The 17965-nt window shown below is 35.8% G+C and overlaps 1 protein-coding gene across 1 annotated transcript in view; it reads left to right on the top strand.

Annotated features, from left to right (window-relative positions):
- Positions 1–17655, top strand: part of RIMKLB (ribosomal modification protein rimK-like family member B) — a 50859-nt gene extending 33204 nt beyond the window's left edge. The window contains exons 2-5 of the mRNA XM_006875460.1: positions 7790–8020; positions 9840–9926; positions 14529–14732; positions 17192–17655. Of these exons, the coding sequence (XP_006875522.1) occupies positions 7790–8020; positions 9840–9926; positions 14529–14732; positions 17192–17655 (986 nt within the window). The remainder of the gene's footprint in view (positions 1–7789; positions 8021–9839; positions 9927–14528; positions 14733–17191) is intronic.
- Positions 17656–17965: the final 310 nt, after the last annotated feature.

The raw sequence follows: 17965 nt of genomic DNA, 5'->3' as shown, positions 1-17965 counted from the left end.
AAGTTTGGGTGCTCTTGTGCATCTCCTCTTCAGATCCGCTGGACGCTTCACTGTCATCTCTAGCCCTCTGTGGCCATGTCCTTGTCCATGGGCTCAGGAGTCCCCAGGTCTCATTGTACTTAAGACCAACGAGCTCTCACCATACTCCAGGTCAGTGGGGGGTCTATGTAAGTTGGTCCGGCTCAGCCTACCTCTTCATTGCTTTTTTTCCACTTCCTCTTACCAGTAGACGAACGTGGTCGCCAGCAAGCTTACATGCCTGCTTATGTATTCCCTTTGAGCTTCAGTCTTGAGAGGGGGTTTGTCCTGAAGGGACTTGATTGCTTGCCTTGATGGCTCTCCAGTGAACAACTTGCTTGTTCTTGTAGTAGCCAGTCAAACTGCTGTTTTTGTTTTTGTTTTTCTCTTTTGGTCTTTATTTCAAGAAATAGCTTCTGTTCCTCTAGCTACTCCAGGCTGGTCTGCTTGTTTTTTCAAGTGGGAATTTCCCATGTTAGAAGGTTCTGGATGGAGATTAGGATTCCACCTAAGATCTTATAACCTACAAAGGCTCTGCAAGAAGCCTCCTTCACTGGGAAAGTTCTTGCACCCGTTTTAGGTATTCCAATCAATTATAGGCTGACACTTTTTACTTCTATAAGTAAAGAAAAAATTTTTCAAAGTCATTTTATTACTTTTGTTTTTGTTTTGTTTTTACTATTTCAACACAGAGGAGTTAACTGTTATTTCAAATTATTTTAGGAAAATAGATACTTATTTAAAATAAGAACATCTTATTGCCAGATGGAGAAAGTAGTAAATGCCAAGAGGCAAACCAAATTTTCTCTTCCATGTTCCAATGAACCATTTATTAAAACTTTTGGAGTTTTTTATAATCCTTTCATGAGCCTTGATGTCAACAAAGTACAGAATACATTAAGAATCCTGAAATTTAGGAAAAAAGAGAATGAGATTATTTGCTTGAATCTATCATCCTTTAGACTATATTCTTTAAATAGAACCTGGTACTACTGAATAAGAAAAAGTACCCTGATTGTTCATTTGGACTTAGAAACTGAAGGTCAAATAAAAAATATTAATTTTCGTAGATCAAAGAACTTCAGAATGTTTTTAATGGTACTAGCTGTGGAATAGTGGTGTCTACTACATCTGCTATTTATTAGCCTGAAAAAATGCAAATAAATACCAAAGGATTAATTTTCAAAACAAAGAAGCTTTGTCAAGTATGTAAGATATAAACAATTAAGGAACATGTTGAATCTATGTATATTTTAGTTCTTTAAGTGAAGTAGCTACGAAGGTATTACAGATTTCATTCTTTTTATTGCTCATATTAGGCATCTATGGGTGGTGGCAAATGACCACTGCTTGCTTGGCCACTAGCCTAAAGGCTGGCTGGTTTGAACCCACCCAGCAGCGCTGCAGAAGTGATATGCTGTTATTAAGATAGCCATGAAAATCCTATGGAGCAATTCTAGTCTGTTAAGGGGTCACAGTGAGTCAGAATTGATGGCAGTGGGATTTTGGCTTTTTATTACCCCTATTATTAATGCGCCAGACTGCAAAGCCATTTGAACTGCAAGGTCAGCGGTTCAAGGTCAAACCGACTCAACAGCACTCAACAACAACAATAATTATTAGTCTGGAGTCCTTGTGGTTCTATTTTAAATTTAAAGATTGTTGTTAAGTGCCATTGAGTCAAGGGTTCTGAGTGATTTGATTCATAGTGACCCTGTATAGGGTTTCTGAGGAGTGGCTGGTGAATTTGAATTGCCAACCTTGTGGTTCAAAGGGACCTTGCTGTATCCCACAGAGCCACACCAGGACTCCTAATTTAAAGATTAACCTAACTTTAAAAAGTCTACATGGGCTGTGCTTGATATTTGTTATTAGTTTTATAGTGTAATAGTTAAGAAGAATGTTGGGTAACTAACTCTTCTCTTCAATCAATTAAAATGAGTTTACTATCATTGTTCTTTCACCCTTCTTTTAAAAATAATTTCAAATTTATCAAAGAGTTGCAAAAATAGTACAAAGAATTTAGGTATAGAAATTACTTAGTTTCATCAATTGTCATGTTTCTTTTCTACATCTACAGTTGATTCTTATTATTTGTGGTATTTCTAGGAGTGTAAAGTTACCATGAACGCTTAGTGAATACTGAGCCATTAATCCTAGCAGGATATGATTACTTAGGTTTCTATGAGACTGTGGCTTAAACATTTTTGTCAGGTGATCAAAACATAATCTTGGTTTTATGTGTGCTTTTGTTTAAAGACTCCTTACTTAATATATGTTTCTTATAATTATATAGAGTATTTCTTTGTAATCATATACTAGCTAAGATGTGAATATACTAACATATTCCTTGCTTTGGGTACATTCCCCCCCCCCCTTTTGCTTTCAAATCTCATACTAATACTTTCCACTATTTAAAAAAAAAAAGAAAAGTTGTCATCTCATGAATCTATAGATTTAATCACTTTCCCATCTTTTCAACACATTTATCTTGCTACAGATGTTACTTTAATTTTAAATATAAATTAAATGTCCTCTTTGTTCTGAATATTCTGTAGTTTTGAGTCATAAACATTGAACTCTTGATAATGAGTATTATTTATTACTGAACAAAATTTATCTAACACATATATTTTTTCTTTAAGATTCGTCACACTCTTCTTTGGTTTGGGAACACTAGCCAGTGTACCTCAGTATTATCCTCGGGGGAGCATTAACTGTGAGCTGTTGTCCCTTCTACCATTGTGGGGCTGAGAAACAAGGGATGGTAACTGTTTGGTGCACATGGCTCGCCTATAGACAATCAAGAGCTTTTCCCTTCACCTGGCACTCCCTTGCTTTATTTCAGTGGACAATTGTTGTTAAGTACCACTGAGGTGATTTCAACTCATAGCTACCCTGTATAAAGTTTCCAAGGAGCACCTGATGGGTTTGAACACTCAACCTTGTGGTTAGCTGTCCAGTGCTTATCCTGCAGTCACACCAGGATTCTTAGTGTCAGTGTTCATTGTCACTGTTCTTGTTAGGTGCTGTCGAGTCGGTACTGACTCATAGCGACCTTATGTACAACAGAACGAGACAATGCCAGTTCCTGCATTATCCTCACAATCATTGCTATGCTTTAGCCCATTGCCGCGGCAGCCACTGTGCCAGTCATCTTGTTGGGAGTCTTCATGTGTTTTGCTTTTTACTAAGCATGATGTCCTTCTCCAGGGATTGGTCCCTCCTGGTAATATGTCCAAAGGACGAGATATGCAGTCTGGTCATCCTTGCTTCTGAGGAGGATTCTGAACATACTTTTTCCAACACGTGGTTTGTTTGTTCTTTTGGCAGTCCATGGTACTTAATTTTCTCCTCCAATACTATAACTCAAATGCATCAGTTCTTCTATGAAATTCCTTATTCACTGTCCAGCTTTCACATGCTTGTGCAGCTATTGAAAATACCATGGCTTCTGTCAGTGTCCAAAGGGTTCTAAAATAGTTGGTTCCAGTTGCTCTTTCTAGTTGAGTTGTTTTGATGGAGGAGCAATAGTTCACTTGGTTTGTATTAAATCATTTGGATTTGTATTAGGTCATTTGTTTTCACTTTTATGTTAATTTAAACAACATGACCCTACTTCCCCATATTAGTTTCTTTTGAGTGCTATACACCTGTACACATTCTTAACATGGGCATGTTATTTACACAAGTTCATTCATTGTATGTGAAAAATGGAATTAAAAAAAATCATTAATCAAATTTAAATATGCAGCTTGTCTTTTCTTGTTCTGCTATAATAGAAATACCACAAGTAGATGGCTTTAACAAATGTATTCTCTCACAGTTCAGGAGGCTAGAAGTCTGAATTCCAAGTACTGACTCTGAAGAAAGGTCCTTGTCTCCTTTCAGCATCTGTAGGCCCAACTTTCCTTGTAGATCTCCATGTGTCTTGAAACTTATCTTTTCCTGCATCTAGGAGCTTCACATTTCAGGGACTCCAGAACCAAAGAATACATTCCACTCCCAACTTTTCTTGATGGCAGTTGATCCCTCTGAGCTATGCTTACTTATTTAATCTCTTTCATATCACTAAAGAGATAGACCCCAGATATAACCTAATTCTGTAGATTGCATCTAGCTCCATTAAAATCATAAAAGTGAGAATTTACAACACATAGTATAATTGCATCATATCCAGGACTAGTCATGTCATGGGAGTTATTTTAGATCTCATCATGGAGGTGATTACTATATCTGAACTGCTAAACCACTGAGAACCCTGGCCCAGCCACCTGGACGCAAAACTGTAACTTTCACATAGCATATTCAGAAAGTTTTAGCCATCATGAAATGTGTAAGCTGCTCTTGATTGCTCTTGATTGTGTGAGCAGATTGATATAACCATTTGATTGTTTGTATATAAGTTTATTCTTTTTCATAATGGACAGAGGGAATCTACTTTCTTGCTTAAAATAAAAAGAAGCTTTATTTCCTCCCTTACTTTTATACTTGCCCGTTGCTGTAAGAGTACTATCTATTTTTATGGCTGGCTTCATTTATAGTGACTTAAATTATACATTTTCTTCACATCTATGTATTGTTTCTTTACTGTTTTCAGTAAAAATTGCTATTTTATAGGGGGGAAATGATAATTAGTGTAGATACAGTAATTCCCTTTTTTATTTGTGAATCGTATTAGGATGCTTCCTTGTGTACCATCAGGTCTGTTCCAGTTCATGTTGTTGTTAAATGCTGTCAAGTTGGTTCTGACTCTCAGCGATCCTGTACAGGGTTTTCAAGGAGTGGCTGGTGGGTTCGAACTACCAACCTTAAGGTTAGCAGTCCAGTATGTATCCAACAGCCCCACAACTCTGTATAGGGTTTTCAAGGCTGTAATGGAAGTAAAAAGCCTCATTGTTTTCCGGTACTGTGTCAGGTGTACTCAAACTGCTGACTTTGCTGTTAGAAAGAAGCCCAAGTCATCGCTCACTAAGCCACCAGGGCTCTGTAGGTTAGTTAGGAGGAAAAAGAAAACCATCATAAAAAGCAAGATTTTTATGCTACATTAACAAAATAGAAGTTTTATCTTTCTGTTTGTAATAATGAACCTTTATCTATCAAATATCTGAGCCTTATATGTGTGATTGGATTGGGGACAAAAGAGATAAAGAGTTAAAGAAAAACTAATATTTAAGTTGTATTGCCGCCCACCCCCCCAAAAAAATGTTGTATTGATTGCCAGTAACAGTTATTACTTGTGTCATCAACTTAATCTTATCACCTACCATTGGTAAACTGAGAGCATTTCATACCCTCTAGCAATTAGAAAGCAGTTTCTGTGTGTCAGTCACTTACTAAACAATTGCACATGCTTTAATTTTTTTTCCCTTAAAATTTCTCAGAGGGACATAAGCTAGGACTTTACTGTAAGTCTTTTACCCTATCTTAAGATAGGGTTCAACAAAGTTTTTGATGAGTCAAGATCTTAAGGGTATTTTGTCTGGTTATCGGTTTCTGTTTCATTAAGTGTTTCGCCTAAGCCAATTTTTACTATTTAGATGTAGAAAGGTAAAAGAGAATACTCAAACAAGCAGATCTTGAATGTATTTGTAATAGAAGTTAGGCAGTCATGTTACCTTGATAAGATGCTTTTTTTAAATGGAGCAGTCATAACCAGATTGCTTGTTTGCTTACTTTCTGTTATCCTCTTCTCTTACTCCTTTCTTTTCTTTCTTTTTTAAACACATGACTGTCAGCTGCAATGCAGCAGTGCTCAATGATAATAAGGTGAGCTGTTACAGCAGTCTTCCTTTTGCTTCCTTCTGTGCTACTGACGAGGGATCTGGGGAAGGAGTTCTTTTCCTGAAAAAACAACAACAACAACAACAACAACACATGACGTTGAAAATGAATGTTGCCTCTGTGTGGGATTAATAGCTAGATATCATTTGGAAACAAGACATTAAGAAATTGGAGAAAGGACTGCTAAGGATGTGAAATGGGGATATTCTGGTAGAAAAGATGTGGAAGGCATATTCTTACATGAATAATAGTCTTACTGTTATTTTTTATGTTTGATACTTGGGAGTTTAAATGGTTCTTAACCTTAATAAAGACTTTTGTAATGTTCTGTGCAAATTACCAACTCATACTGTATAAAATCTTATTTCCTTGTCCTAGTCTCTGCAAAGTTCAGGTTATTGCCCTCATTTGTATTTGATAAATTTAGGATTTTTTACAAAAAATGATGCCCATGATAATGGTATGCACTTCATACCGAGTCTAATCAAGAGGTTAAGCCCATTTTTCCGTGACTTTATTGAAACTCCCACATATATATGTACTATTTTTAATGGAAATATGTTTCAAGGAATTTATCTTGTATTACTTGGGACTTCACTAAATAGAATTACATTGGATAAAAGTTGTACAAATCTGCTCTTGCTGTCCTACTACCTGGTCAAACAGAGAAAACCAGTTATTGTGTAGCCTTTCAAACAGAATGTCAGAGCACTACTAAAATTCTCAAATTTCCTCTTTAAAAACTCAAGTATATATGTGTTTTGAATAGTAAATCATAGACATTTATGGCATTTTAAATATTTCATTGCATTGATATGTACCATGATTTTATTTAACCAGCAAGAATTTAACAAACTAGTGCATTTAGTTTTGTTGCGAAACTACACGGATGAGTCAAAAATTATCCGCACTCCAGTTATATTAAAACATTCATCCACGTCCATGGCTGATAAGTGTGCATGTGAAATGATTCCGTCAAATAGATGAGTGACAGTGGATTATGTGGCAAATCATTTGCAAGTCATCCATGACTCTGACTATGAAATAATCCACAACAGACTTGAGTTTCAAAAAAGTTTGTGCGAGGTAGGTACTGAAACAACTCCCAGAAGAGCATAAACAGAAGGATTTGGACATCTGCAAACAAAATTTGGACCGATACTCAAAGGAAGGTAAAAGTTTCTTTTTAAAAAATCATTACTGGTGATGAGACATTGATTCATCACTACGAGCCTGAGTGTAAACAGCAGAGATGAAATAGAAACATCCTCAGTCAAGTGACCAAGAAAATGTTCCAAGGTTCACCATCAGCTAGAAAATGGATCTTTACAGTTTTCTGGGATTCTCAAGGAGCGAGCAGTATTAGATACTTTCAGGAAAAAGGTTCAACAATCCCTACTACTTGTTACAGTGAGATGTTCATTTAACAGCTGATGCCTAAAACTTTGGATTAAACACAGAGGATTGCTATCTAAGGGTGTTGTGATGTTGCATGACAAGGCATGTCTGCACACCTGTGCCCACACTATTGGCACTATGTAAAAACTTCATTTTAAAGTATTAAAGCATCCTCCCTATAGTCCTGATCTTGCTCCATCAGACTTTCACCTGTTTAGTGCCCTGAAAGCAGTCCTTTGAGGATGAAGATTCACCTTTGATGAATAAGTAAGGAGAGTGGTGCAATCGTGACTCACAGCTCAGCCTAAAACATTTTTTAATAAGGGAATATGAAATTTACTGACAGATGGACAAAGTGTATTGAAAAGCAAAGAGATTATGTTGAAAAAATGATGTATTTTGTCTTTTCTAAAAGTGGATTAAAATAAATTCTATAGCCAGAGTGTAGATAATTTTTGACTCACCCTTATCTCTCTCTCCCCCACCCTCCCCACACTTACACACACATTGTAGAATGTGAAGTGTTTCTCTTCCTCTGTTTTATTGTATATTCCCTTCTAATGGTTTTACTCATTTTGATATATTCCAGGTCTACGGATTAATGGAGAACTAATCACTGCCTACCCCCAGGTGGTGGTAGTGAGAGTACCAACACCTTGGGTACAAAGTGATAGTGACATCACTGTTTTGCGTCATCTAGAGAAGATGGGATGTCGGTTGATGAACCGACCACAAGCCATCCTGAACTGTGTTAATAAGTTCTGGACTTTTCAAGAGTTGGCTGGCCATGGTGTTCCTCTGCCAGATACTTTCTCTTATGGTGAGTACACCATTGAGAATACATAAGTTGTAGAGCACTGCTAATTTTGAAAGCCATACTAAACTAATAGGGCTATATGATTTAAGAATATTTATGAATATGGAAGAACCTCTTATAGATGTAACTTGATTCTTAGTATTTGAATCATGTCTTAAGATTAGGTTGCATGATTTGGATTAGAATGGGGTTAGCAAACTTTCAATAACTTGTAAATATTTTAAGCTTTGTGGATATTAAGATCTCTGCAACTCTATTCTGCTGTTGTAATGTGAAGCTGCTAACAATAACATGCAAATAAATGGATATGGCTAGTTTGAATAAAATTTTCTTTATGAAAACAGACAGCTAGCCACATCTGGCCCACAGCTTGTAGTTTGCCAATCTTTAGGGTAACAGATAATAGATTTTGATGACATCTTTTTGTAATTCTTTATAATGTTTATTATTTGTATAATTCTTAATATATATTTTCATATTCTTTTAGAAAATAGTACTGTACTCAGTTCTTTAAGCCAGTACTTCTAAAAGTATCTGTGGTCAAGAACGCTCATGTAAAATGTAATTAAATGTCACAAAAGTGTTAAATTGTTATAAAAGCCTTTTGTGCTTTTTATACTTAATGAAACTTAATAAGTATAAATATATACATATCAGTAACTACCAAGTGGAAAAAGGCACAGGTTACAGAGCCACATTTTGAGTAGCATTATTATAAACAATAAAATTACATTTATTGTTAATGTATTTCCTTCCATTCTAATTCTAGTTTGGAGAATAATAGACTCACTATAAAGGAGTATAGCGTTTTCTATGAAGGTATTTCTCCAAATGAATGTTTGGTAGAATGTTTGAAAATTTGAAGAGGCTTTACAAAGAAATCCCTGTCCCTTCTATTTTTAAGATTTTAAAGAAGACAATTTCCCGTGTCTATATGGCACATGTAGATATAATTGCCATTTTTAGCCATTTGCACAAGAAGAGATGGTAATTTGAGTCAATTAAGAATGATTGTGTTTCTTAAGCCTTTGATATACAGGCTATATAATTGTTCTACGATTTCTATTTTATAGTGAGTGGAAAAGAGAAAAGTTTTGTAAATTTTTGAGTTTTAAAATTTTGGAATTGATCACCTTAATTTAAGTTGCGAATTTGTGATGTTAAAGTTATCTAATGAACTTTTTCTTGTTTTTTATTATGATGATTTTTACAACCATGATCCATTTTTGCACTTACCTTGCTATTTGTATCATTTGTTTTTTGGGAAATAACGAGAAGGAAAACTTAATACTGAGTAGTGAGATCTAGGAAGAACTCTATTATTAAGAAAGAAAGTAAGCATGTTTGATAATAAAGTGAATGGTGTGTATGGGCAAACATGTGTATACTTGAATGACATCACCATGACTTCAACTGTCTTTACTGACTCTCTCTTTAGTTTCTCAATTCAACCAGGAAATTGAATAGCTAATACAAATATTGGAACGTCTGTTTTTTGAGTGGTAAAGAAATAAGATTTAAAAAATTGAACAGTGATACAGGAAAAGGAAGTTTTGTAACCTAAAAAATACATAATTTACATAGTCAAACTGTATTTTAAGACAGCTGTTAACTCATTTTAAAAGACGAGTTTGTTTTAACTGGTATTTAATTGTACTTTTAGCTTGTGTTTTTAATTTTCTCCAAGAAAAAAATTTTTACTATTCGGTTTTTACCTTCTTCCTCCTTCTACATTGCCTTGTGCTGCTGCTTCTGTCTTTAGTTTAGGCAAAAATTATTACAAAAAAGCTTTGTTGCTGTTCTTCTTAAATTTTTTTCCCAGGTGGCCATGAAAATTTTGCTAAAATGATTGATGAAGCAGAAGTATTGGAGTTCCCAATGGTAGTGAAAAATACACGGGGTCATAGAGGTGTGTATGAGTTATTGCTCTGACACAAAATTTTGAAATTACTCTTGAAAATTAATAGTAAGTGTGATTGTATTAAACACATTTTTTTTCCTATTCAGATCAGTATAGTTATTTGGATTTTTCTATTTGGTTGTGATTATTGACTGCTTTTCTTATTGCAAATTATAAAGTAATTTATAACTTTTGAGACAGATTCTAAAGAACATTAGAGGAAATATTTTAGATGTATAGGATACTTCATATTTATTGTCAGTTTTCAGTTTGTCAAGAAGCTATTTAAATTGTTTCAGTGGTTAACCTCACACTGTAGGATAAACACTGGACTTCTAATCACAAGATCATTCAACAGTTCAAACCCACCAGCTTCCTGGATATAAAACCAATACATAGAAATAAATTTCCTATCTGTACATGAAAAACAAGCAATTAGGAATTAAAGATGTTAAAGAGTTATTTTAAGTATCATTAAAATATATAAGACAGCTAGGTATAAACTTAGTTTTAAAAACAATGAGTAAGACCTAGATGGGTAAAATTATTAAATTTTTATAGAAAAAGACCTAAAAATGAATTCTCGAATATTCATTAATTTACGGGCTCGCTAGTTAATACAGCCCAGTAGTCCTGGCGTGGCACTAAAGGCTAATGTGGTGGACTGGAAGATCAGTTTGAGCTGAAAGGTCGATGGTTCAAAACTACCAAGCTGCTCCTCGGAAACCCTATACAGGGTTGCTATGAATTGGAACCGACACAGCAGCACTTAACAACAACAAAGTAGTTCTTCATGCAGTGATTGAAATACTTTATTCTTTACCAGTGTGAGCTATTGAATACTTGAAACATGGAACCGAATTTTTAAGTTTTGTTTGATTTCCATATTAAAATTTTTAATAGTTAACATTTGGCTGTTGTCATTAGATGCCCTTGAGTCTGTTTCCACTCATAGCAACCCTGTGTTAAGCCTCAACAATTGTTGCTGTATTTGAGCCTATTATTGTGGATGTTGTATCAGTCTTTCTCCTTGAGGGTCTTCCTCTTTTTCAGTGACCTTCTACTTTATCAAGTATGATTTTTTTTCTAGGAACTGATCCCTCTGATGCCATGTCCAAAGTACATCTGAAGTATTGCAGTCCTTGCTTCTAAGGAATACTCTGGCTGTACAACTTCAAACAGGGATTTGTTCATTCTTCTGGCACTCCAGGATATATTTAATATTCTTTGCCAACACCATAATTCAAAGGCATCGATTTTTCAGTCTTGCTTATTCATTGTCTAGCTTCCGCATGCATATGAAGCTATTGAAATAACACTTTAATCTTCAAAGTGATAACTGCTTTTTAACACATTTAAGAGGTCTTTGCATCAGATTTGCCGTTTTTTTTTCTTGGCTGCTGCTGCCATAGGTGTTGATTGTGGATCCATGTAAAAGTCTTTGATAGTCATCAGTAAGTGCTTATGTCCTCATCACTTGAACAAGTAAGATTGTGTCATCTGTATATAGTAAGATGTTGATGAGTCTTTCTCCATTCCTAATGTTGCATTCTTCTTCGTATAATCCGGTTTCTCAAAACATTTGTTCAGCATATAGATTGAATATGTGTCTTAAGAGAAAGGTGTGCAACCCTAATGCACATCATTCCTGATGCACACAGTATTTCCTTGTTCTGTTCTAACAACTGCCTCTTAGTCTCTACAGATTTCATATAAGCACAGTTAAGTGTTCTGGAATTTCCATTCTTCACAATGTCATCTATGATTTGTCGTGATCCTTACAGTAGAGTGCCTTTGCATATTCAGTAGTACACAGATAAACATCTCTGTGATTGTTATACTCTGCTTTCAGTCAAGATCCATCTGTAACCAGTGATATTCTTTGTTCTACATCCTATACTAAATCCAGTTTGAATTTCTCACAGCTCCTTATTGATGTACTGCTGCAACCATTTTTTAATTATCTTCAATAAAACTTCATTTGCAGATGATATTAATGACATTGTTCGATAATTTTTTGCATGCTGTTAGATCATCTTTCTTTGGGATGGGCATAAATATGAGTCTCTTGCGGTAGCTGTTTTCCAAATTTCTTGGCATAGACAAGTGAGCACTGTCAGCATTCCATCTCTTTGTTGAAACATCTCACTTAATATTCTGTCAGTTCCTGAATGAAGCCTTGTGTTTCACCAGTGCTTTCAGTGCCACTTAGAATTTTCCCTTCAATACCATTGGATCTTAGGCATATATATATATGCTATCTTCCAAAATGTCATCTAGTTTTCTTTGATACAGTGATTCTGTGTATTTCTCCCATCATTTTTTGATGCTTCCTGCCTCATTCAATATCGTGCCCATACAATTCTTAAGCATTGCAACTCGAATCTTAAATTTTTTCATTCTTTCAGCTTGAGAAATAAATACTGTGTGTGTACTTAACCTTTTGGTGTCCTAATTCCAGGTGTTTTTTTTTTCACATTTCATTGTAATTTAGCTTCTTGAACTTCCCTTTGAAATCTACTCAGCTCTTTTACTTTCATCATTTCTTCCACTTGCTTTAGTTACTCTTTAAGTTAATGAAAAATTTCTTTGTGTATAGTATTCTTGATACCACACCACAACTCATCTGGTCATTACTTCTCAATATGTCAAATCTCTTGAGAATGGTCTCTTAAATTCTGATGGAACATACTCAGTCAAGGTCATACTTCAACTCTTAGACTTGTGATTTTCTTCATGTTCAGCTTAAACTTGTATATGTGCAATTATTAGCCTGTTTTACAGTTGGTCTTTGGCCTTGTTCTGACTGATAATATATTGAGCTTCTTCATTGTCCCTTTTCCACAAATTAAGTCAGTTTGATTACTGTGTATTCTATCTACAAGGTCTACTTGTATGGTTATCATTTATGTTGCTCAAAAAAGGTATTTCCAATGAGTAAATCTTTGGTCTTACAAAATTCATGTGATCTGCAGCATTGTTTCTATCACCAAGGCCTTATTTTCCAGCTGCTGATTGTTATTTTCAACTTTTGTATTCTAGTCACCAGTAATTATCAGTGCATATTGATGTCAGTTTCAGTCGGGAGATGTAGGTAAAAATCTTTAATTTCTTCATCTTTGGCATTAGTGGTTGTGTAAAAATTTGAATAATAGTTGTATTTAACAGTTTTGGGTTTTTTTTAAGCTTTTATTGTGAATTAAGTGATAGTTTACATGGGAGAACATTGCACTCATCCTGTCGTATTTTGTTTCATTGCAATTATTACTATTCCCTCTGTTTTTTATTTATTTATTTTTTTTTTAATTCCCTCTGTTTTTGATGTACACAACATCCAGGAATGTATAATCATTTAAACAATCCAAGGGCATGTTCTGCAAGCTTGCTTCCTGGCTGCCAACACACAGTTTTTCTCTTTCCATGAATCTAGAGGCCTCAGATGCTTTATCTCTGCATGCCATCATCTCTGCCTCTATTTCTGGTGTTGTTGCTTCTCTTGTTAGGGTCCCATGTTCAGCTTATGCTCTTCTCTCTTGATGGTTCTAGTGTCCTCTCTACCTGGAATGTAAGATTAACTATGCCCCCTTTATGTTACAAAAATTCTACCTTTACAGTTGTGACAGTCACAATTAGTCATGTTAACAGTTACCCACTGTTGACTCAAAAGAGTCCTATCCCCATCTCCTTTCACCAGACCCATCTAGACAAAATGAAAACTATTCAGTGGGGATTCTACCATCCCCTGCGCACTCTAAAACTCAGGTCACTCTTGAAAACTTTTCAGATTCAAGGGGTAGTAGGAACATACAAGGGGGCTTCAAAAGTTTATGGAAAAATGGAATTAAAAGATAATGGAATTGTTCCATGAACTTTTTTAAAGTTCCATCTTCGATCCCTCCTTATACCCCTGGTGAGAGAAATGTCAAAAAAGTTAAGCATGGTTTATCAACAGCTACAGTCATTGCTGAACTGACTCAGTGGCACTTACCAAACATTCATTGCTACAATAGATAGGTAAGCAGAGCAGTGAAACAGGCTACAGAATTGAAAAATAAATCCAAGTATGTAATAGCATATTGCTGTTACTATATACTATTTACAATATATTAGTATATGGCATGATGACCTGGTATGACACTGTAGGATAAGCACTGAGACTGCAAGGTCAGTTTGAACTGCAACGTCAGTGGGTCAAACTTATCAGCCACTTCTTGGAAACCCACTATGTGTCCAAATTGACTCATTGGTACTTAACAACAATAGCAGTATATGGTATAATAATATATAGCACATACATTTTAACTCAGAGAAAAGATTTTGCTTATATATGAAGCTGACATTATTGGGTAATTTCTGGAGGGATACAAATACAGACCCTCTGCTTTATAACAAATACCAAAATACGAGTTTGGAGTGAAGGGAGTAGTAGAGGAGATTGTTAACTTGTTTTTATATGTGCATTGTTTCACTGGTTATCATAGCTGTGTTACCTTGATTGATTAAACAAAGTTCTGAAGATGCAGATTGTCTAGGACTAAAGAAAATGTAATAGCTAATAGATATCACCTATTCACAGTTTGACTTAATATTTTTTATTCCTTTTCAACATAGGCAAAGCTGTTTTTTTGGCTCGAGATAAGCATCATTTGGCTGATCTCAGCCATCTTATTCGCCATGAAGCTCCATACCTATTCCAGAAGTATGTTAAAGAGTCCCATGGACGGGATGTACGTGTGATTGTTGTGGGAGGCCGAGTAGTTGGCACCATGTTACGTTGTTCAACAGATGGAAGGATGCAAAGCAACTGCTCACTAGGTAAAAGCAATACAGGCATCTTTCTGTACAAACATAACTACTGTATACTCAAAGGAGCTCCAGTAGCGTAGTGGTTTTGAGTCAAGCTGCTAACCTCAGCGTTAAAAGTTCGAAACTACCAGCTGTTCCGCATGAGAAAGATGAGGCTTTCTGCTTCCGTAAAGATTTACAGCTTGGAAACTCTATTCAAGGTCACTGAGTTAGAACCAACTCCATAGCATACCACCACCACTGTATATTCATACATAGATACTAATCTTTTTTACTTAGTAGGTTGAAAAACATCATGTCTATAAATACTGTATTTTTACACAAATAACGTAGCAACAATTGTGAAGATGGTGCCAGACCAGGCAGTGTTTTCTTTCTGTTGTACATAGGGTTTCAGTGTGTTGGAATCAGTGACTATACAGCATGTTGCAAGATTCATTACTTAACCACTGTTTACTCCTCATCTTCATCTTCCATATCCGGAGGTCTCTGTTTTTGTAGTCATTTGTCATGTTAGTGTTTTTATTTGATTATTATTCTTGGATAGGGTATGTGAGAAAGAACTACCCTCAAGTAACTTTTTTTTTTTTTCTTGCTGAGGGGGAATATAATACCTTGGTTGAGATAGGATTCTTAGATTGAAAGAGTCTGGCTTTAGTTCTACTGCCTGTTAGGTTTCATTGTTGAAATTTAATATTTAAATCTACTATAATCTTTTTCCTTTTTACATAATTCTTTTTGCCCCAAAACTGGTTTTGCCCTTCTTGTTGTTTTTAATAAGTGCCATCGAATTGATTGTGACTCATAGTGACTTTGTATAGGGTTTCTGAGGAGCAGCTGGTAAGTTTGGACCTCCAACCTTTCGGTTCAAACCAATCTTGTAATCTAGTGTTATCTACAGTGCCACACCAGGACTCCATGCCATATAATAAAATATTGTAAGTAGTATATAATAACAGCAATATGTTATTACATACGTGGATTTATTTTTCAATTCAATAGCCTGTTTCACTGCTCTGCTTATTATGTATTATTATAGATTATTACAGTCATTAGACTGTAGCCCTAAAATTTTGTCAGAATGTTCTGATACATGTCTCTTATTAGTCAATTTGGATTTTAGTAAACTTTTCCAATCAGCAGATGTATTTTATTTTATTTGATGGTTTGTCTATCTTTTTAGATGTTTGTTGGCCATTCTGCTTATTATTTTGTAAATTGTTCATTTTTTTGTAAATTGATCATGTATTTCTTTGTAAATATTTTCTCTTATTGATTTGAATGGGCTTTTTGTATATAAAGAATGTTAATGGTACTTTTAGAAATTTTTTTTTTTTTCTCTTAGCTTTTTGAAAATTAATGTGGGCTTTTCATGGTGTTGCCTTTTGAATGCAGACCACTAGACCTTTCCTCCTAGATATCTTGAGCTGGCAACCTTTTTTTTTTTTTTTTCTTCTTCAAGTCAGTACCTACTCATAGTGACCCTATACACAACTGAATGAAACACTGGCTGGTCCTGCGACAGCCTCACAATCTTGCTACGCTTGAGTCATTGTTGTAGTCACTGAGCTGACAACCTTTTGGTAGTAGTCTGGGGCATAACCATGTGCTCCATTTTCAATTTTTATTCTATTAAATCTATTTCTGCCCTCCCCTTTATGCTCAAGGAGCCCTAGTAGTGTAATGGATTACGAGTTGGGCTGCTAACCACATGGTAAGCAGTTCAAATCTACCAGCCACTCCACAGGGGAAAGATAAGGTTTTCTACTCCCGTGAAGATTTACAGCCTCAAAAACCCTATACCAGGTTCATGATGAGTTGAACCAACTCAACGTCAATGGCACACAACCATTGCCGCCACCACCTTTATGCTCATAGAATGTGTAAAGTCACATAGCTTGCTCATCTCTAATGTGTGTTACATTAATCCTTCTAGATTTCAGGAAGCTAGTAAATTATTGTCATTTAGGAAATATTCTAGTTGATATATTATACTTTTTCACAATTCTACATTATTTTCCAGTGTTGAGTAGCAAGAGGCAGCAAGAATATAATATCAAGTGAATAGGTTGGATATGTATAGGGAGTCACAAGGAATAGAAGTTTCTGGATCTAACTCATCAGTTCTTAGAAAGAACAAGTGTGTGTGGGTGATCCCTAATGGAGAAAACCTAGATTTCAGAGTCCTAGTTATAGTAGTCGTGGTGTGGTGCTGTAGGTTAATGTGCCAGACTGCAAAGCCATTTGAACTGCAAGGTCGGCGGTTCAAGCTCACTAGCTACTCTTGGAATCCCTATACAGGGTTGCTATGGGTCGGAATTGACTCAACGACACTTAACAACAACATCAATTATACACTAAAATAGCACCTTTGTTTTCACTGCTGATTTATAATAAAGGCAATCTTTAACTTTACTCCAGAAATGTCATCATTTTGGTAACTTGTTAACTTATTTCTCTTTTGCCAGGTGGTGTGGGGATGATGTGTTCATTGAGTGAACAAGGGAAGCAACTAGCTATCCAGGTGTCTAATATCCTGGGGATGGATGTGTGTGGCATTGACCTCTTGATGAAAGATGACGGCTCCTTCTGTGTCTGCGAAGCCAATGCAAATGTAGGTTTCATCGCCTTTGATAAGGCTTGTAATCTAGATGTAGCTGGTATCATAGCGGACTATGCCGCCTCCCTTCTGCCCTCTGGCCGGCTCACCCGGCGTATGTCCCTGCTCTCCGTGGTGTCCACGGCCAGTGAAACTAGTGAGCCGGAGCTGGGTCCCCCAGCCAGCACTACTGTAGACAACATGAGTGCAAGTTCCAGCTCTGTTGACAGCGACCCTGAAAGCACCGAGCGCGAGCTGCTCACCAAGCTCCCAGGGGGCCTGTTCAACATGAACCAGCTGCTAGCCAATGAAATCAAACTCCTAGTGGAGTGACTCCACTGGTAAATAATTAACCAACAAAACCCTTGTAAAACTTTTTCCTTTAATTCTTTTTATTTAACCAACTTGCAATGCTGTTCATGGAAAGCGCTCAGGAAGATGAGGAAATATTGAATAAAATTAGTAGAGAGAATAAGAGGGGGAGAGAAACAAGACCACTACTATTACCACATAATTGATTTTTCATTTGCAAATCCTACAGATTTAGTTTGAAAACAGGCAGAAGAGGTGGGATATAGAAGAATGTCGAGTTCTCTTAGTTACCTTTTTTAATTACTCAAAAATTTATATACTCTTAAACCAT

Source organism: Chrysochloris asiatica, unplaced genomic scaffold, assembly GCF_000296735.1.
Source record: "Chrysochloris asiatica unplaced genomic scaffold, ChrAsi1.0 scaffold00328, whole genome shotgun sequence".
NCBI lineage: Eukaryota > Metazoa > Chordata > Mammalia > Afrosoricida > Chrysochloridae > Chrysochloris > Chrysochloris asiatica.
This window is presented reverse-complemented; position numbering and strand designations above follow the sequence as displayed.